Genomic DNA, 21,117 nt, shown 5'->3' on the forward strand with positions numbered 1-21,117 from the left:
AAATGGAGGAACGCAGATATCTGGGGGACTGTCGGGCTGGAGGAGTTTACACAGATAGGGAGGAGAGGCACCATGAAGGGATCTGAAGACAAGGATGAGACAGGACAAAAAAAAATTTTAAAAATCAAGGTGTTGCTTAACAGGGAGCTAAACTAGATCAGCGACCACACGAGTGATATGTGAATGGAACCCAATTCCACAACCACCAGAGTTAAGGTGGAAGGAAGATGATAGGACAGCCAGGAACGTGTTGAAAAAGTAAAATCTAAAAGTAATAAAGGAGGGTTTCAGAAGATGAGCTGAGCAGGGGTGAAGTTGGGCAATGTTTCTGAGATGGAAATAGGTGGTCTCAGTAATTTCATTGGTGTGTGGTCAGAATTGCAACTTGGGGTTGAATATGAAATTTATTGCAAGGGGATTGGGGTGCACGAGTACAGAAGTCTTGCTACAGTTGTACAGCGTTTTCATGAAATCATATATGGGGTAGTGTGTTCAGTTTCGGTCTCCATATTTAAGAAAGGATATGCTTGCATTGGAGGTGGTACAACAAAAGTTCATCGAATTGGTCCCTGGGATGAGGGGGTTGTCCTACGATGAGACATCAAGTAAATTGGGCTTATATTCGCTAGAGTTTAGAAGATACTCTTTAGGTGAACTACAAGAATGAGGTGCAATCTCATTGAAATCTGCAAAATTGCAAAGAGTTTGATAGGGTGGACATAGATTGTTTTTGTTGGTCAGGGAATTTAAAACAGTGTCAGGATAAAGGGGTCAATCATTTAGGACTGATATGAGAAGTTTCTTCATTTAAAGGACTGTGAATCCTTGGAATTCCCTCCCCAGAGGATTGTGGATCGTTGAACACATTCAAGGCTAGGACAGATTGATTTTTGGTCTCTCAGGGAATTTTGACGGGTATGGGGAGCAGATGGGAAAATGGTGTTGAAGCCCAAGCATTCTCAATGAATGACGGAGCAGGCTCCATGGGCCGTGTGGTCAACTCCTGCTCCTAATTCTTATGTTAAGTGACACCAAAGTTGCAAACACTCTGGCTCAGTTTCAGACAGCTGCCAGGGAGAGATGTGGAATGGTGGAGGTGTGTGCCTAGGGAACCACAAACAAACAATGACCATAAGTAGGAGCACAAGTAGGCCACTCGACCCATCGAGTCTGCTCCGCCATTCAATGAGATCATGGCTGGTCTGATAATCCTCAACTCCACTTTCCTGCCTTTTCCCATAACCCTCGATTCCATTACATTAAAAATCTGTCAATCTCCACCTTGAATATACTTAATGACCCAGCTTCTTCAGCCTTCTGCGATAAAGAATTCCTCAGATTAACTACCCTCAGAAGAAATTCCTCCTCATCTGTGTCTTAAAATGTGTGACTCCTTACTGAGATTATGCCCTCTGGTTCTAGACTCTCCCACAAGAGGAAACAACCTCTCAGCATCTACCCTGACAAGCCCCCTAAGAATATTGTATGTTTCAATAAGGTTGCCTCTCATTCTTCTAAATTCCAATGAGTACAGGCCCAACCTTCTCAAACTTCCCTCAAGAAAATCCCTCCATACCCAGAATATTTAATGAACCTTCTCTGGACTGCCTCCAATGCCAGTATTTCTTTCCTTAGATAAGGGGGCCAAAACTGTTCACAGTATTCTAGGTGCAGTCTAACTAGTGCCTTGTGTAGTTTTAGCAAGACTTCCCTATTTTTATACTCCATTCCCTTTCAAATAAAGACCAACATTCCATTTGCCTTCCCTATTACCTGTTGAACTTGTATGTTAGCTTTTTGGGATTCATGCACAAGGACTCCCAAATCCCTGTGCTGCAGCTTTCTGCAGTCCTTCTCCATTTAAATAATATTCAGCTCTTCTATTCTTCCTGCCAAAATGAATAATCTCACATTTTCCCACATTATATTCCATCTGCTATTTTTTTGCCCACTCATTTAACCTATATCCCTTTGTGTCATCCTCACCACTTGCCTTCCCACCCATTTTTGTATCGTGCGCAAATTTGTCGATAGTACATTCACCTCCCTCATCTAAGTCATTAATATATATTGTAAGTAATTAAAGCTGCAGCACTGATCCCTCTACAGGTTTCCATTCTGAAAATGCCCCCCTTATCCCAACTTTATCTTCTATTATTTAGCCAATCCTCTATCCATGCTAATATACTATCCCGCAACACCATGGGCTCTTATCTTAAGTAGCCTTACGTGCGGTACCTTATCGAACATCTTTTGGAAATCCAAACATTACATCTACTAGTTCTCCCTTTATCTATCCTGCTAGTTACCGCCTCAAAGAATGGCTTCGGTCTTCTTGATATTTAGTTGGAGGAAACTTCTGCAAATCTAGTATTGGATGAGAGACAAGCAGTTTGTCAATTTAGAGACAGTGGAAGGGTCAAGAGAGATGTGGGGTAGAGTTGCGTGTTTTCAGTGTACATGTGAAACCAGATGCTGTGGTTTTGGGTAATGTAGCCATCAGGGAACACAAAGATGAGAAATAGTTGGGGGCCAAGGATAGATCCTTGATGGACGCTAGCAGAAATGGTGCAGAAGGGGAAAGAGAAGCCGCTGCAGGTGATTCGCTGACAACGAATAAGAAAGGAACAAGGCAACTGCAGTCTCAGTCAGTTGGGCAATGATCGAATGTCATGTAGATGAGATAGCTGGAGTAGGAGCAGAAGCAGGGGAAAGGGTATCAATCGCAACAGTGCAGGGGGGGTGGGGGTGAAGAGGGGGGGAGAGAAGAAAAAGAACCACTGCAGGTGATTCTCTGGCTAAGATAAGAGAGGAACAAGTTGAGTGCCATTCCATTCAACTGGGCAACCATTGTTGGTATGGTGAAAAGTGTCAAAGGTTGCAGACATGTTGGGAAGGGAGAGAACAGTCACATAGGGTCTGCCTTTTGTGGCTTTGAAGTGGTTATTCTTTTAGGTTTGCTTTTATTTTTCATGAGATATGGGCATTGTTGGCAAGGCCAGCAGTTGCTGCCGAAAGGTGGTGGTGAGCCACCTTCCTGAATGGTGGTAGTTCATCTAGTGCAGGTGCACCCACAGTGCTGTTAAGGAATTCCAGGATTTTGATCCAATGACAGTGAAGAAACAGTTATATAGTTACAAGTCAGGATTTCATTAGGCTTGGAGAGGAACTTGCATGTGGTAGTGTTCTCATGCATCTACTGCCTTGGTCCTTCTAGGGGGCAGAGGTCATTGATTTGCTGTCAAAGGAGGCTTGATGAGTTGCATTATATGGGACACACTGCTGCTACGTGTATTAGTGGAGGAGCAAGTGGATGTTTAAGGTAGTGGACGGGGGTCTCATCTAGAAGGTTGATTTGTCCTGGACAGTGTTGAACTATGTTGTAGTGTAAGTGAGCCTAGATCAGAGATTTCCAAGGTGTTGAAACTGACAGGGTAGTGTGAAATGATAAATGAGTCAAAACAAGCAAGCATCACATGTCAATATAGATATGCAAGACTCCTATACATGTAATAATTGAGAAGTCCACGCAAAAAGCCGAGACACCATGCAAACCCACACAGGAAAACAAGACCCTCCTTATAATTTTCCTTGTTAGATAGGTAAACAGAAATTAATCATCTACTAGCAATACCAAGAATAGTAACACCAAATATAGAAGCACAAGCACCAATCTTGATCTCAACTAGTCTATGGTCATTCTTACATTGTCAACAATACAATAGCTTATCTCAAAATTAACAATTCCTATTGGTAGTACTGAAGATGTCTCGTGGCACTGTGGATAGCATCCCTGCCTCTGAACCAGAAGAAGGTTCAAGTCCCACACCAGGACATGATAGCCAAGAAAGGTACATTCATAACGAGGCCAAACAGATTGATTATCAACCTGCAAATCCTTCAAACACAAGCCAATGGCAGGTGGCAAGAGCGGGTGAGATTCCTGGTCAGCCATGTGAAAGAAAATTGGAGCCTCTACCATCGCTATCCACAGCTCCAGACCTCAACTTCCATGTAAAAGTGCATATTGCCACAGCAACTCTGATTCCCCAAACGATCAGTAACACTGGCAATACTAAAATGTAGCAGGGTGATGAGAAGCAAAAACTGAATCTTTTCCTCCCCATTTATTCTGAGCCTGGAGCAATGCCTGTGTCCATATTGCAAAATACCCTGATAGCAGAATGGGTAACTTCACTGATTAATATGGTACTGAACCATAAAGAGCAGGATGGTGACTATTCTCCTTGCATTGCAGATATAGAGGAGGCAATACATGGTTTGTTTGAGGCTGAGGCATTTTCAAGGTGAAAAGCCTGGTCGCAGTAGATCAGGACCAAGTTATGAATGCCACAGTTCTTTAGTACTTCAGAAGTTAAACCACACAAATTCATGGGACAGGAGAATCTTATCCGGCATGCTCCAGGAATGGGAGGTTTCAGTTAATCAAATACATCGGTTAGCTAAGATGCAAGGCAAGTTCTGTGTTTTCATCCAATCAAAGTTCCAGGGTGATCACACAGGTGTTGAAGTCTCAAGAATGCAGGCGCACTCAAGTCGGGTGAGCAGTGCCAAGGGGAGATGGTACTCCAGAACAGTGGGAGGCTGAGACCAGTGCGAGGGCAGGCCGTCAACAGCAACAACTGGTGAGAGTTTGATATCGCCAGTCCAAAAAAAACAGACCCAAGCCCAGAAATCCGGTTGGTAGAGTGCAGGATAACATTTTTTTTTAAAAACTGTACTCCAGGCACTGTTGGTGACTTTGCATTCAGCCTGGGTTACTGACGGAAGAGGGGAGTAAACTTTTAACTGCAGCAATTTTCCCACTCAGCTCCAGATAACATTGCATGCCAGTACCTAAACAGGCAACATGGTCTCATCAAGCACAAGGACACTTATTAGTTTTACACATTAGGAAAATATACAATGTTACTGCACCCAAACATGCAAATAGCAACAACAGTTGTGGGCATTAATTCACCAAACGACATGTGGTTTCAGAAGCTCCAAAGTAGACATTAGCCCTGCAAATAAGGTGTCAGCAGTTACCATCCCGCATCACCGGTAAGGGGCAAATTCAAGTGTGAAAATTGTGGCAGACTTTTGTCTTTCCAGAATCGGCTTTAGACATCAAAAGAAATGCAGATGATCTCATCTGACCTCACCAAAGTTCTGAGGTTGCATTCCCATCATCTCCCTTAAATGGAAGAATGCCAATCATTGCATACTTGGGTCCCCAAGCCTTGATTCTCTTAAACCATATCAACTGGTAACAAATTCTGGCAGTATCTCAGTCATCATCCCCCTCCACCCTCTGAGACCATATAGCTTAAGCTCAATTGACATGCTTGGAGTCCAGCAATTGTGTCTACTCAAGCAGCACTAATTCCTGAGATTACTCCGGCGATTACTCCTTTACTGTTAACCACTCAAGCACAGACTTCAGATCAATGAGTGCTATGATGCTGCACAAACTTGAGTATCCCCTTGGGAAAAATAGCCATGAAAATGACAGAGGTGCGCTTCTAGTCCCTTGCACTATGTTTAAGTTGACATTGAAAAGTCACCCTCATGGTCCACGCAAACCACAAAGCCTTGGAGTGCAGGTTAGGACAACGCGCCCGAGGTGAGTGTTCAGGATACGGTCGTCACTCGGTCATGTGGATGTGGGCATGGTGAACCATCATGTGCACTGAACATCCATGTGACAGCCTGGATTGCGATTGGAAGCCTGTGACGAGTGGTGCACTGCAGGGATCGGTGCTGGGACCCTTGCTGCTTGTAGTCTACATTAATGATTTAGGCGTGAACATAGGAAGTATGATCAGTAAGTTCGCAGGTGACACGAAAATTGGTGGTGTTGTAAATAGTGAGGAGAAAAGCCTTCAATTACAGGGCGATATAGATGGCCTGGTAAGATGGAAGCAGTAGCAAATGGAATTTAATCCTGAGAAGTGTGAAGTGATGCATTTTGGGAAGACTAACACAGCAAGGGAATACACAATAAATGGTAGGACCCTAGGAAGTACAGAGGGTCAGAGGGACATTGGTGTACATGTCCATGGATCCCTGAAGGGAGCAGCACAGGTAGATAAGGTGGTTAAGGAGGCATATGGGGTATTGCCTTTATTAGCCGAGGCATAGAATATAACAGCAGGGAGTTTATGGTGGAGCTGTATAAAACGCTAGTTAGGCGACAACTGGAGTATTGTGTGTAGTTCTGGCCGCCACACTATAGGAAGGATGTGGTTGCACTGGAGAGGGGGCAGAGGAGATTCACCAGGATGTTGCCTGGGCTGGAGCGTTTCAGCTATGAAGAGAGACTGGATAGGCTAGGATTGTTTTCCTTAGAGCAGAGAAGGTTGAGGAGGGGACCAGATGAAGGTATACAAAAATTATGAGGGGCATAGATAGGATAGATAGGAAGAAACGTTTTCCCTTAGCGGAGGTGTCAATAACCAGGGGGCATAGATTTAAGGTAAGGGGCTGGAGGTTTAGAGGGGATTTGAGGAAAACTTTTCACTCAGAGGGTGGCTGGAGTTTGGAACGGGGTGGGGTGTGTGTGGTAGAGGTAAGAACCATCACAACATTTTAGTATTTGGATGAGTACCTGAAATGCCGTAGTATACAGAGCTAGGGGACAAGCACTAGAAATGGGATTAGAACAGATAGCTGCTTGCTGGCCAGCATGGACACGATGGGCCTGTTTCTGTGCTGCATAATTATGACTCTATAACAGAGGGTAATATTGATTAATGTCTAACTAGTTGATTATTGCCAAACGTAAAAAAGCAAAGATCAAATCTCATACAGAGGCATCCAGAAAACTTGACTAATTTTTTTGGGTTGTGCAATTTTGCAATGTAGCATTGCATTCCTCCAACTAATAGATTTTTAAAGACTTTAGACTGTAAAATGCAGCACTGTATCAGCTGTGACTCAAAACTCTTACTTGAGTCAAAAGTTTGCAGATTCAAGTTCAACTCCAGGGCTTGAGCACAAAGATCAAAAAAGGCGATACTCCAGTGCTTTACATAGGGAGCACTACATCTTCAGAGGTGCCACCTTTCAGATGAGATGTTAAAATTCTTGTCTTCTCAGGTGCATGCAAAATATCCCACAGCACCATTTAGAAGAGGAGGAGAGTCATCCCTGCTGTCCTAATCAATATTTATCCCTCAATCAACATCACAAAAAACAGATCATCTTATTATCACATTGCTGTTTATGAGGTCTTGTGTACAAATTGGCTGCCATGTTTCCTAAATTACTACAGCAACTACACTACAAAAATGTACTCCATTGGCTGTAAAGCACTTTGGCATGTGCTGTAGTCATGAAAGGTGGAATATTAATACAAGTCGCTCTTTTATTCTCAATATATATGCAATAAATGAAAGCAACCATTAGGATAACTTTTTTTCCCAAATGCTGCAGAGTTTTTTTGGCTCAACTGCCCTATTCTGAAAGAACTGCTCGACATTAGTCCCAAATTTATTTTTAATAGTTCAAACTTGTTTCACAGTAGACTAGGGGGCACATGTATTTATATATTTCTAATGCAGTAAAATGTCCTAAGGTGCTTCTCAGCTGTGTTATCCAACGAAATTAGCCACATTGAGCCACATGAGGGAATGTTAGGAGAGATAATCAAAGCTTGGTCAAAATGGTAAATTTCAAGAAGCTTATTTGTTAATTTCACAGTAACTGCGCTCACCCAGTAGAGAACATTTCTTATGATGCCCAAACATCAGGTAAGCACCCATGTTGTGTTTCCATTTGCAATAGCAGATGCGGAAGGTGATACAATAAACTAATGGAGAATTCTATGGTGTGGACATATTTCCACTAGGGACTGGATTGATTATCAGACCATGAACTATGCTGAAATCCAACATTAGAGTGTGAATTCAAGTGCAGACACAGCACATTTAATCCACATGTACAGATTTTGTCCTTCTAATGATGGTAACTTCCAGATAGAAGGTTAAGTCTCATCTTCAGGGTTCAGATAATTGTGGATTATAATCCACTCAAATTTGCTCATAGTTTAAAGACATTTGAGCCAGTAAACTACTGGATAAGGCTACCTTACAGCAAGCAGTTTTGCAAGTACTGCAATGATTTTCAGTGCCAGATTCCTTTTCTTCCAGGAAGGGATTGCTCAGTTTAGTCAGACGGAAGATAGATATTAAATTATATGACTGATGAAAACACGATATACAAATGAGAGAAAATGAGACACAGAAAGTGTGAGCCAAAGTAAAAAAAGAGATAAAACCTATGAGGGGGAGGAGGTAGGGTCTGCTTGCAGAAAGCACTTCAATAAACAATACACTTGAAGGGTGGTGATTGTGCAGCTGAAATATTTTGACCTGCATTACCTAACTAATACATCTTTACACCACAACTATCTTGTCACTTTCAATTCATTTGATTTTTCTTGACCCATCTTTGAGCGTCTCTCATATAACAAGGAATGAAAAGAAAATAGTATAAAGTGGTAAAAGAAAAGGATTCTAAACACGAAAAAGTAAAATGCTGCAGATGCTGGAAATCTGAAATAAAAACAAAATGTCAGAAACACTCAGCAGGTCCGGTAGCATCCGTGGAGAGAGAAACAGCTAACGTTTCAGATGGTGACCTCTCATGAGTTCTGATGAAAGGTCATCGAATCAAAACATTAACTGTTTCTCTCTCAACAGATGCTGCCTGACTTAAGTATTTCAAGCATTTTATGTTTTTATTTTATATAAAAATAATGGCTACTTGAATGCAGTTCTGGAGTGCAACTGCCACCTGCAGAACCAGATTCCAGTCAGCACCTTTGGAAGAAAGAGAGAATACGTACAAGTAATTATTTAGCAGCTCTCATCTTAAAATGTCTCACATCTATGAGTCAGTTTTGAAGTGCAGTCACTTATTATGTAGACAAGAATTGTAACCAATTTGTAGAAAGAAAAGCCCCACAAATAGCACTGAAAGAGTAACCTGCTTTTAATAGCATTAGTGAAGAATAGATTTTGGTCATGGCACTAGGTTAGATGCCTGCTATCCTTGGGGAAAAAAAATCAAAGGAGATCATTTATGTCCATCCGAACAGGAAGACGAGACCAGAGTTTAATGCTTCATCAATGCAACACTACCTCACGGTTGTATTAAAAGTTTAACCTAGAGATTGTGTACACAAGTCCAGGAGTAGAACTTGACTCTCAATCACACAATGGTTGCAGCATAGATGGAGGCCACTCGCCCTGTTGTGTCCATGCCACCTCTCTGCAAAAGCTGCTCAGCTGGTCCCAAACCCCCACCTTTTCCCTGTAATCCTCCAAATGCTTTCCCTTCAAATAACTCTTTTGAAGGCCATGATTGAATCTGACTCAGTCACCCTCTCAGGCAGTGTATTCCTATCTGTAAAACAAAATTCATGACACTTCTGGCTCTTTTGCCAACCACTAAATTTGTGTCTTCTGGTTCTCAACTCTTGCGCCAACAGAACAGTCTCTCCCTATATACTTTGTCCATATCCCTCAATTTTGAAAATTCTCAACTGATTTTGAGATGGGAACCAGAGGAAGGAAGGGCGATGATTGTGCTACCAACAGAGCAAAGTTAAATTGAAAAATTGGAGCACGGATAAAAAGCCTTCAGAATGAATTCTGATGATCTGCCCAATCAATTCAAGTTCATTTTGCAACAAGCCAGAGTGCAAAACAAGCAAAAATAGATAGCTGCAAATAGTGGAAATCTGAATAAAATGTTGGAAATCTACAGTAGGACCATCAGCGTTGGAAATTAAAGAGAGATGCCAATGCCTTCAGTAGAATAATCTTTAGCTGGAGGCGCGATCACAAGAATCACTTTAATTCTCTGCCTCTGTCAACATGCACTCTTACAATTTCAGATCATTAATGGATAAATGACAGCAGACTGGAAGCTTGGGGTCATGCTTGTGGTTAAGTTCTAATGAAATTGTCATCAACTGGAAATCTTAACTCTTTGTCTCTCTCTATAACTGTGCCTGACCTGAATATTTCCAGCATTTTCTGGTTTTATTAGAAATTTCCAGCATCCACAGTATTTAGTTTTAGTGCCAATCTTTAGCTGGTCTTTTTAACAGATGCTGATGGGACTGGTTTCCTTCACTAAGATCAACTTCTCAGCAATATATCAAATTGTGAACATCCTTCAAAAATATGCTCGCGCCTACAATAGATTAGCCATGGACAAAATGAACAGACACACCCAGAATCTGCTGAATAACATGTGCACTCTTACACATACTCCGTCACGCAACAAGGAATAGGCCAAGATGGCATTAGTTCTACCTCCAAATGTCAATTCTGATACCTCTTATATGTTAAGAACACATTAAAAAAAACAGTTCTGCCTAAATTTAAGTCACCTGGAACCTAAGAATTTTCAAGAGTTACATGCAATATTTTGGAATCTTTACAAATTTAAAAACTGAAACAGTTTTTCTGTGCTACACATGCAGGCATGAATAGTCAAAGCATTTCAGTACAAACTGCCTGGGCTTGTTCAAGTCTGCAGTGATGTTTCTCTGGAATTCTTATTTTCCCAACCTGGTCCTCTCTCAAATAGTAAAGCAACATTTCAATAAACCCAATTTCTTCATTATTTTCATAACTCCATATCTGTTTTTCAGTTTGTTGTTTCTTTTACAAATTCATGAAATAAAAGCAGAAAATTCTGGAAATGCATATTAGGAAATCAGTTACCTATTGCCCTAATGGTTCTAAAGGAAAACCTTGTTTCCAACTTTCTTTCCAGATACTGACAGTGCAGCGTTATATTTCCAGAATTTTGTGTCTTTATTTTACACATTCAGAAGTCCTTTGCTTTTCATTAATATAGCCTTTAATCAGTTACATTTACAAATGTTCCAGTGTAATCGTATTTGGGCCTCCCCTGTACTACTGGTGTGAAAGTGTTTGTCAGTGCATTACCAGGAGTTCGTCCATGCTGGTCTGACATTTTTCTAGGTTAATGCGTTTGATTGCAACTCGCTCCTTCTTCGGAATACAGTAAGCAGCCTGAACCACAGCTGTAGCTCCACTGCCTGAAACAAAAAAAAAAGAGCACCCTTAACAAAAAGCACTGCAAATTTATATTGTAGCCAGTGGTTTCACAAAAGTTCTGAATAGGGGCATACTCCAACAAAACAGTAATACTCCCTGAAAATATTGGTAGGGGGTCAGAGAACAACCCCCGCCGCCACCTCAAACCCCCCGGACACATTGACTGCTCCTAAAGAAGCACTACAGATATTAGCAGCCAACACATTAAATTGAAAATAATGAAGGTTAATCTTGGAATATGGATGTCACTGGCAAATGTAGCATTCACTGCCATTCCTTAGATGCCCTTATAAAGGGGGCAGTAGGCCCCCACTTAAACAGCTGCAGTTCATGTGTGAAAGTGCTCCCACAATCTGTTAAGGGAGTTCCAGAATTTTGACTTAGCAACAAGGAGGGATAAAGATTGTGGATCTAAGTTGTTCCCTTCTCATCTCTGTAGCCTCCTTCAGCCCTCCATTCCTCAGCAATTTCTGTGCTCTAGTTCTAGCCTCTTACACATCCCCAATTTTAATTGTTCCAATGGCAGCCATGCCTTCAATGTCCAGGCCCTAGGCTCTAGAATTTGCTCCGTAAACCTTCCCTCCTCCAAGAGGAAATTTATCTCTTTGACCAAGCTTTTGGTGATCTGTCCTAATATCTCTACGTGGCTCAGTAAAATTTTGTTTGACATCTGTGAAGCACTTTGGGATGTTTTATTACATTAAAAGGTGCTTTATAAAAATGAAATTTGTTCAATGGGAACTTTGTATTTTGTGGTAGGAAAATAATCAGTGGAGTTGATTCTTTTCATCTGTCGTGCGAATTTTAATCTGTATGTCCAAGGGATTCAAACAGACAACTTATGGGGGTTAAAATTTCAATTTTCTTCTTTATTTCTCTTTTCTGAAGTTCACCCTGGAGCTCTGATCCACAAATTCAGCCAGCCCTCCTGCATCTTGCTCATGTGAGCAATCGCCAGTGCTGGTTTGTTACTAGGGAAGGAATCACATTCAAACCTGTTTCTTTGAAATGCTGCTCTGCACTGGTTGAACATCTTAAAGAAGGCATCTCTGAAAACTCCCAAGTCCCTCCCAATGTCACCCTTGGATTTTAAACAAAAGCCACAGAGTACATTAGTCAGAAATTTTGCAATCCTACAAAGCATACTCTACATTTGCCTGCATTAAATATCTTCCATTGCTTAGGCCACTTGTATCTTATTTCATTCTGATTTCTAGGCTGAGGCTTTGATTCTACTGTCCCTGTTAGAGTGATGGTGCTTGCAAATGTGACCAATCTGCATGGAGTTTCTGAATTCAAGTCAATGATGTAAATTTTAAGCAGCCATGGTTCCAACATGAAGCATTGGGAACTTTCAGAGTACTTTTCCCACCTTGACATGACATGGACAGGATGGGCTGAATGGCCTCCTTCTGCATTGTAGGTTCTTGATGGTTTCAATCATTACTCTTGCAGTAAGTTTCTACTCTTAAGCCAATTTTGAATCCATTCCCAAATTTTAACCTGAAACCCCAGAGTGGAGAAGAGAGCCGCAGTTTAATACAGTAGTGTCTCTTCCCCTTCTTAGGCAGGCCCTTGAGATTAAGGGCGACTTGCTTCCTTCCACTCCAGTTCAATGGATTCTGAGATGGCTGATAAGTCCAATGTGTAATCTGCAGAATCTGCAGAGGCTGCCACAGGCAAGGCAAGTGGTGCTTGGAGGTTTGTGTGCTCTCTTCGACACCTCGACTTCACCTCTGCACATTCACGATGAATTTGCGATGTATTCAATGCCTTCCAAAATGAATTTTCTCCACTTTTGTCAGTCACAAGCCAGGGCCTCCCACAAGCCAACAGGGATGATTGACCTCTTCAGGGATGCTTTGAGTGCATCCCTAACGCATTTCTACTGTCCTCATGGGAGTCTCCTGCAGCAAAGCTCTGTAGAGCAGTTGTTTTGGGAGACTGGTGACAGGCACATGACACGTCCTGCCCAGCAGAGCTGGTTTTGAGTGATTAGCGCCTCGATACTGAGCGTGTTGGCATTGTAGAGTATTCCACTGTTGGACTGCCTTTCTTGCCACTGGATTTGGAAAACCTTGTGAAAGCACTGCTGATGGTACTTCTCCAGTGCTTTGAGGTGCCTGCTACAGGTTGTCCAAGTCTCCAAGCGGTTAGTGATTCAGATAATGAGTTCAAATCCCACCGTGGCAATTTCAAATTCAAAAAAGAAAAAAACTGCATCAGTATAAAAAAAGGTGTAAAACCCCAAATGATATGCTAATGTCCTTTAGGTAAGGAAACCCAAAAGTCTGACCTGTGTAATTCAAGTGTTGACTTTTAACTGTCCTACGAAGTGGCCCACAAGTCACTCAATTGTATCAAATTGTTCCCAGTAGCTCAAATTGGTCCACACCTCCTCAGAGCAACTGGGGATGGGAAAATTGAAGTAGGTGGAAAAACGCAATACTATAAACATACTGCCACCAGGATTTCATTAATGACTAATGAAACAACAGGCTTGCATTTATATAGCGCTCAAGTGTCTCAAATATCTGAAGTACTTAATGTAGAATGAATTACGTGCACAGTTTTATGGGAAAACAGCTGCCATTCTGTGTAGCAATATTTCACACAAACATGAAGTGGGCAGTTAGCCAATTCTTGGGGACGTTCTTCTTCAAACTGTGTCACAAATCTATATCTGAATCACTAGAATAGGCAGACTTGACCGCAGTTTAACAAAACACCTGAAAGACAATACAGCACTTCATTAGAGCTCAACCTGGATTACAGTCGCAAGACATGGTGTGGAACTCAAACCTATAATCTGGCAGAGTACCACCAACTGAACCTAACAGACACTTAAGAGTAATCATTCCAAGAGAAACTTTCATTCTATATCCAATGGCATCATCAATGAAAGACACCCACAATACATTATAGAAGCATATAGATATACAAACCAGGCCAGGGAGAGCACTCATGGTTATGCAGATCTATATCACTGGAGGAGGTAATTTGAAGTGTTTTTTTCCTATAATGCATTAGTATAAATGCATGTAATCTAGCCATCCCACAAATATGCAGCTCAGCACATTACTTGTTATATCTGCTTTCAATCTCTTTCCTCCATTTGTTTAAGGCCAGCTATTTCAGCATCATTGTATGGATGATCTTTTCTTTAATGAGTGAACAGGTTTTTTTCTAAATGAGATGTTTAAATAAAAACTAACAGAATCTACTTAAGATAACTAAATAAATGTAAGCATGGAACAGAAAAGGCTACTTTTGCTCCTTAAGGACATTGGAGAGACCAAACGCAGACTGGGCGACCGCTTTGCAGAACACCTTCGGTCTGTCTGCAAGAATGACCCAGACCTCCCTGTCGCTTGCCATTTTAACACCCACCCTGCTCTCTTGCCCACATGTCTGTCCTTGGCTTGCTGCATTGTTCCAGTGAAGCCCAACGCAAACTGGAGGAACAGCACCTCATCTTCCGACTAGGCACTCTACAGCCTTCCGGACTGAATATTGAGTTCAACAATTTTAGATCTTGAACTCCCTCCTCCATCCCCACCCGCTTTCCGTTTCTTCCCTCTCCCTTTTTTTCCTTTTCCCACCTATTTCCATTATTTTTAAATCTATACCTTTTATGCCCTTTTAGTCTTATTTCACCCCACCCCCACTAGAACTATCTGTACCTTGCCTGTCCTGCTATCCATTCTTAATTAGCACATTCTTTTAGATAATATCACCACCTTCAACACCTCTTTGTTCTTTTGTCTGAGACATCTTTTGGTTATCTGCTCCTATCACTGCTTGCTTGTCCCTACAACCACCCCCCCACCACCCCCCCAACTTCTCCCCCCAACACCCCACCTTAAACCAGCTTATATTTCACCCCTCTCCTATCTTTACTTAGTTCTGTTGAAGGGTCATGAGGAATCGAAACGTCAACTTTGTTCTTCTCCGCCGATGCTGCCAGACCTGCTGAGCTTTTCCAGGTATTTCTGTTTTTGTTTATTATTAGAATCTAGTTCATTGTTTGGACAAGGTGAATCACAGTCACTTGGGGCTAGGCTTCCTCCCCCACAGTTCCAGATAACCATGCAAGCCAAAGTCCCAATGAGTAGTGTGATCACTGCTGGATAAACAATGGGGAGTGTGTCAGTTCTGAAATTTTATCTGATAAACTCTACAGCCCTGCAATTCATTTGGGGGCACAGGAAAGGGCTGCCTTCCTTCTTACCAATCAGACAGATGGAACTCAATAGCTAGTTCAGTTTGAAGGCACTTAAATGTGATGATGCATTTCTGCATATTTCATCCGACTACTCAGAGCCACATCAAACCATATTAAAATAAAAAATATACTTTTCCTTGGGATGTGGACAATTCTGGCACGGTAACAGTCATTGGGCAACTCTGGTTTGCCTAAGAAAATGAGAGTTATCCAACACCAAAATATTGGCCCAGTGACAGTGAAGGAATGTTGATATAAAAGTCCAATAGTATGACTTGCAGGTGGCTGTGTTCCCCAGATATTGCAGAGCTGCTGTCCAAATGATGAGTTGTTGGGCACATCATATGGGTAGCAAATGCTCCAGTTACAGTATGCCATTAATGACAGGATGGATAGAGTTCAGTGGGAGATACTAATCAAGAAAAAAAAATAGAAAATGCTGGAAATATCCAGCAGATATAGCAACATCAATAATCAAACCTGATGCTGCCTGACCAGCTGCGTATGTCCAGCATTTTGTTTGTATTTCGGATTTCCAGTATCCCCTGTATTCTATTTTTGATTAGTGCTAATCAAGAAACTGCTCTGTTCTGGATAGTGTCAAGCTTGTGTCATATTTTTGCAGTTGCACCCATCCATGCAAGTATTAAGATACATCTGGCTCAATTGTGAAGGCGTCGAAAGTTCACGAGATGAGCCAATTTTTGCAGCAGTATATCTAGCATCAGCCTTGTTTTCAGTCGCAGTATTGATATAGTTGGATCATAGAAACTAGGAGGCCATTAGGCCCTTCAAGCCTGCTCCACCATTCAATATAATCATGGTTGACCCTCTATCTCAATGCCGATATTCCCGCTTTCTCTCCATACCCCTTGATGCCCCGAATATCCAAAAATTTAGGAATTTCTTTCTTGAATATACTCAGTGACCTGGCCTCCACAGCCTTCTGTGGTAAAGAATTCCACAGGTTGACCACCCTGAGTGAAGAAATGTTTCCTCATCTCAGTCCTAAATGGCCTGCCCCGTATCCCGAGACTGTGGTCCCCCTGGTTCTAGACTCCCTAACTAGGGGAAACATCTTCCCTGCATCCAGTCTGTTTGGCCCTGTTAAAATTTTATATGCTTTAATCAGATCTCCTCCCATTCTTCTAAACTCTAGTGAATACAGGCCCAGTCGAACCAATCTCTCCTCATACAACAATTCTGCCATCCACGGTATCAGCCTAGTGAACCTTCGCTGCACTCCCACTATGACAAGTATATTCTTTCTTAGGTAGAGAGACCAAAACTGCATGCAATAATCCAGGTGTGGTCTCACCTAGGTCCTGCATAACTGCAGTAAGACATCCCTACTTCTCAAATCCTCTTGCAATGAGGGAGAGTGTTCTGCAGTCAACATCCCAGTGAAGCAGTCTGCGAAGAGTTTCCTGCAGTCAGCATCGCTGTGAAGCAGTCTGGGAAGAGTGTCCTGCAGTCAGCATCACAGTCTGCACTGGAGTACTACTTTGGGAGTTCGATGAGGAGGGAACGAGGTGATCCTTTGAGTATGGTTGGGTAATTATTTACTACTTTTATCGCTTATAGTTTTTAAGGTCTTATTTTGTGGTTCATAGTTTGTAAGGGCTATATTCTGTAACAACGAGAAGCAGGGAAGAAGGGCCCTAGAGTAACTGATATTATTTAAGTATCTTCCAAAAGGTTTAATTTAATTTAAGGGGGTAAGTCATGGCAGGAGAGCTCAAAGCTGTGCTGTGCTCATCCTGCTCCATGTGGGAAGCCAGCGCCAGCACGTGTGCGGGAAGTGTCTCCAGTGCAGCTCCTGGAAGCCCAGGCTTCAGAGCTGGAGCGACGGCTGGGGACACTGTGGAGCAGCTGTGAGGCGGAGAGTATCGTGGATAGCACGTAAAGAGAGGTGGTCACACCGCAGGCTAAGAGTCCACAGGCAGGAAGGGAATAGAAGACCACCAACTAGAGCAAGACAACTAGGAAGGCAGTGCAGGAATCTCTTGTGGCTATTCCCCTGCAAAACAGATATACCACTTTGAATACTGTTCAAGGGAAAGCAGCAGCCAAATTCATTGCACCACGGTTGGCTCTGCTGCACAGGGGAGGAGTAAAAAATGTGGGAATGCAATAGTTATAGGGGATTCAATTGTAAGCGGAATAGTTAGGCATTTCTGTGGCCACAAACGAGACTCTAGGATGGTATGTGGCCTCTCTGATGCTAGGGTCAAGGATGTCTCAGAGCAGCTACAGGACATTCTGAAGAGGGAGGCTGAACAGCCAGTGGTCGAGGCATGCATTGGTGCAAACGACATACGCAAAAAAAGGGATGAGGTCCTAAAAGCAGAATATAGGGAGTTAGGAAGTTGAAAAGTAGGACCTCAAAAGGTAGTGATCTCAGGATTACTACCAGTGCCATGTGCTAGTCAGAGTAGAAATAGCAGGATATATTGGATGAATACATGGCTGAAGAGATGGTGTGAGGGGGAGGGTTTCAGACTCCTGGGACAGTGGGACCGGTTCTGGGGAGGTGGGACCAGTACAAACTGGACGGGTTACACCTGGGCAGGACTGCAACTGATGCCCTGGGGGAATATTTGCTAGAGTGGTTGGGGAGGGTTGGAACTAAAATGGCAGGGGGATGGGAACCTATACAAGAAGTCAGAGGAGGGGGAATCAAGGACAAGAACAAAAGACTGTGCAGTTTTACCTGCTCCCTCCTCTTGCACAGTTTTACCTGCTCCCTCCTCTCACATAAATCAGTAAAGTTTCTAGTCAATGATGACCAAGATATTGGTGAGCAGTTACAAGATAGCAGTATCTTTGAAAGTCAGTGGAAATGGTTTGGAATTTTGTCAGATATGGTCACTGCTGAACAAAAAAAGTGCCAGGCAAGGGTCACCTGCCACTTGTTAGCTGGAATGTAGTCAGAGACCAAATATAGGCTGGCATGTGCTGCTTAATTATAAGAATAATTTTGAATACAACTTTTGTTTAATTCATTCATGGGATGTGGGCGCTGCTGGCTAGGCCAGCATTTATTACCCACCACTAATTGCCCTTGAGAAGGTGGAGGAGAGCTACCTTCTTGAACCGCTGGAGTCCATGTGGTGCAGGTACACCCCTAGTGCTGTTAGGACAGAGTTCCAGACCCAGTAGTGAAGGAACAGAGATATATTTCCAAGTCAGGATGGTGAGTGGCTTGGAGGGGAACTTGCAGCTGGTGGTGTTCCCATGTGTCTGCTGCCCTTGCCCTTCTAGATGGTAGCAGTCGAGGGTTTGGAAGGTTCTAAGGGGGCTTGGTGAGCTCCTGCAGTGCATCATGTAGATGGTACACACTGCTGCCACCATGCGTCAGTGGTGGAGTGAGTGAATGGAGTGTTAATCAAGCAGGCTGGATGGTGTTGAGCTTCTTGAGTGTTGTTGGAGCTGCACTCATCCAGGCAAGTGGAAAGTATTCCATCACACTCCTGACTTGTGCCTTGTAGGTGGTGGACAGGCTTTGGGGAATCAGGTGGTGAGCTACTTGCTGCAGGATACCTAGCCTCTGACCTGCTATTGTAACCACAGTATTTATATGGCTAGTCCAGTTCAGTTTCTAGTCAATGGTGACCACCCCGCCCCCACTTCATCAGTTCTGAAGAAGAGTCATGCGGACTCGAAACGTTGACTCTGTCTTCTTCTCCACGGATGCTGCCAAACCTGCTGGGTTTTTCCAGCTATTTTTGTTTTTGTTTCAGATTTCCAGCATCCGCAGTATTTTGCTTTTAAATCTGGTAACTAGTTGGGCACAACAGCAGAGCTCGAGTTCCAAAGAGGAGCCATACTCAACTTGAAACGTCAAATCTGTTCCTCTCTCCACAGATGCCATCAGACCTGAATTTTTCCAATACTTGTTTTTATTTCAGACTTCCAGCATCTGCAGTATTTTGCTTTCATTTTAGAGCTTAATCCTGTCCTTACTCAATTTCTACATACCCCACCCAAAAAAATGCATTCCAGAAATCTGCACCACAAAACTGAGCAGATTTCATCACCTTTCCCCATGACCAGTTCAACAGCTTGTTCTCGTGCTGTGCTACTGCCACAACAAAGATCAACTGACTCAGCAGAAAATGGGAATAGTATCTGGGCTCATTCCTGGTCTGTGTATTTATCCATTATGCCACATACACAGCTTACAGCAATACTTGCCCTTTACAACCTATTGATGTGACATTTCAGATCTTGATTTTCAGGAGTTCTGCCATTCTAGCCTCTATGGTATTGCTGAACTCCATCCCAATTGTTCCCAGGCATTGGATTCCCACCTCCCTTCCCATCAACTAAGTCTGTCCAATTTGATAATTCCCAGAGCAAATATAGAAATATGATCCTTGCCAATTTTCTCTTCCATACTGATTTCTCACTTGAATTACAGTTACAGGCATTGGTCATGCATTGATATTTCATCTAAGTGCTAGCATCCACATGTGAGACTAGAGTGTTTTAGCAAGCCATTTGATTGCAGTGAGCATCAAAGCCAAGTCCAATTCAGCTATCACCCAAGATCAGCATATGCACATTTTTAATGTTTAATATTTCAGCATAAAGTAGGGTTTGATCTTGGGACCCTACTGGTTTGTACTGGATAGACTGGTTAAAATGATCATGGGAATCAGTTACTTTTTATTTAATAAACTAAAAAGTTCAACCTTAGTTCCATTTTTAATCCTATTCAGTGAGGTTCCAGTCCTGCGACCTGCAGAATCTGAGCTCTACTAGGCTCATTGCCTTATCTACAGTGGGGTTATTTTGGGATCAAAATGGGAGGACCAGACATGGCTTATACATGGACACAAATGAAGCCAATGTCAAGATCATGAGGTCACCTGGTCTGGGTTAAGCATTTCCAGCTACTCGCAGCCTATCAACTCTTAAAATTTATCTTGGACTTATGTTTAAAAACAATCTACAATGGGCGTCTTTTTTCTCCCCATTGGTCAACAATGCTGGAAGAGGTTTTTCTAATGATTGAAATAGAAACTCCTGTGGCTCAAAAACAAAATTGTGAAGCAAAATAGCACCACCCCCCCTTGATGTGATCTGAAATTTACCTCAACGTTGCCTTCTAAGACCTGTCCACTCTTGCCTTTCCCAAGCTCCAAATACACCACTTACATACTGAATTCTCAATGTTAAATCATCTCAGTGCCTCCCACAGTCAGTCACTCATTCATAAAATGGAACCTTCATCTGAATTTTAGACCTAGTTGATCTCATCCTTCCAAAACAATAATCCTACCATTTCCCCATTACAGCAACTCTATTATATTTGATTTGTCACACTGCTTGTCAGACATCTATTATTAGGTGAGCAGAAATTTCCTCTGACTAAATACTGGGAAGACTGAAGCCAATGTATTCCATCCCCAACATAAACTCAAGTTCCCTAGCCTCCAACTCCACTGGTAACTAAGGCTGAACCCAGACCATTCGCAACCTTGGTGTCATATCTAACCCTGAGACAAGTTCCAACCACATAAGGCTGCCATCACCAAGACAGTCTTCTTGAACTTTATTAAAATTACCCAAATCCACCCCTGCCTTAGCTCATCTGTTAAAAGCCTCAACCATATTTTTTTACCTCTAGGCTTGTCTATTCCAATGCTCTACCCATCTTCCACCCTACATTATCTTGATTCATCCAAAACTCTGCTGCCTTAACCTAATTCACAAAGTCTGGTTCATATGCTCTGGCAAACAATGGCTCCAATCCGATAACACCAACTTTAAAATTCTCATCCT

At 42.4% G+C, this 21,117-nt stretch overlaps 1 protein-coding gene across 3 annotated transcripts in view; it reads right to left on the reverse strand.

The window, feature by feature from the left end:
* The window catches only part of LOC144679935 (serine/threonine-protein kinase OSR1-like), a 246,877-nt gene that overhangs the window by 170,997 nt on the left and 54,763 nt on the right, over positions 1-21,117 (reverse strand). For all 3 annotated transcript variants that reach the window (XR_013576449.1, XM_078540914.1, XM_078540913.1), the window contains exon 2: positions 10,971-11,083. Coding sequence is in view for 2 of the 3 variants with exons in the window: in XM_078540914.1 (XP_078397040.1) it covers positions 10,971-11,083 (113 nt within the window). In the remaining variant the exon portion in view is untranslated. The remainder of the gene's footprint in view (positions 1-10,970; positions 11,084-21,117) is intronic.

Source organism: Cetorhinus maximus, chromosome 4 (genome assembly GCF_964194155.1).
Source record: "Cetorhinus maximus chromosome 4, sCetMax3.hap1.1, whole genome shotgun sequence".
NCBI classification, from domain to species: Eukaryota; Metazoa; Chordata; class Chondrichthyes; order Lamniformes; family Cetorhinidae; genus Cetorhinus; species Cetorhinus maximus.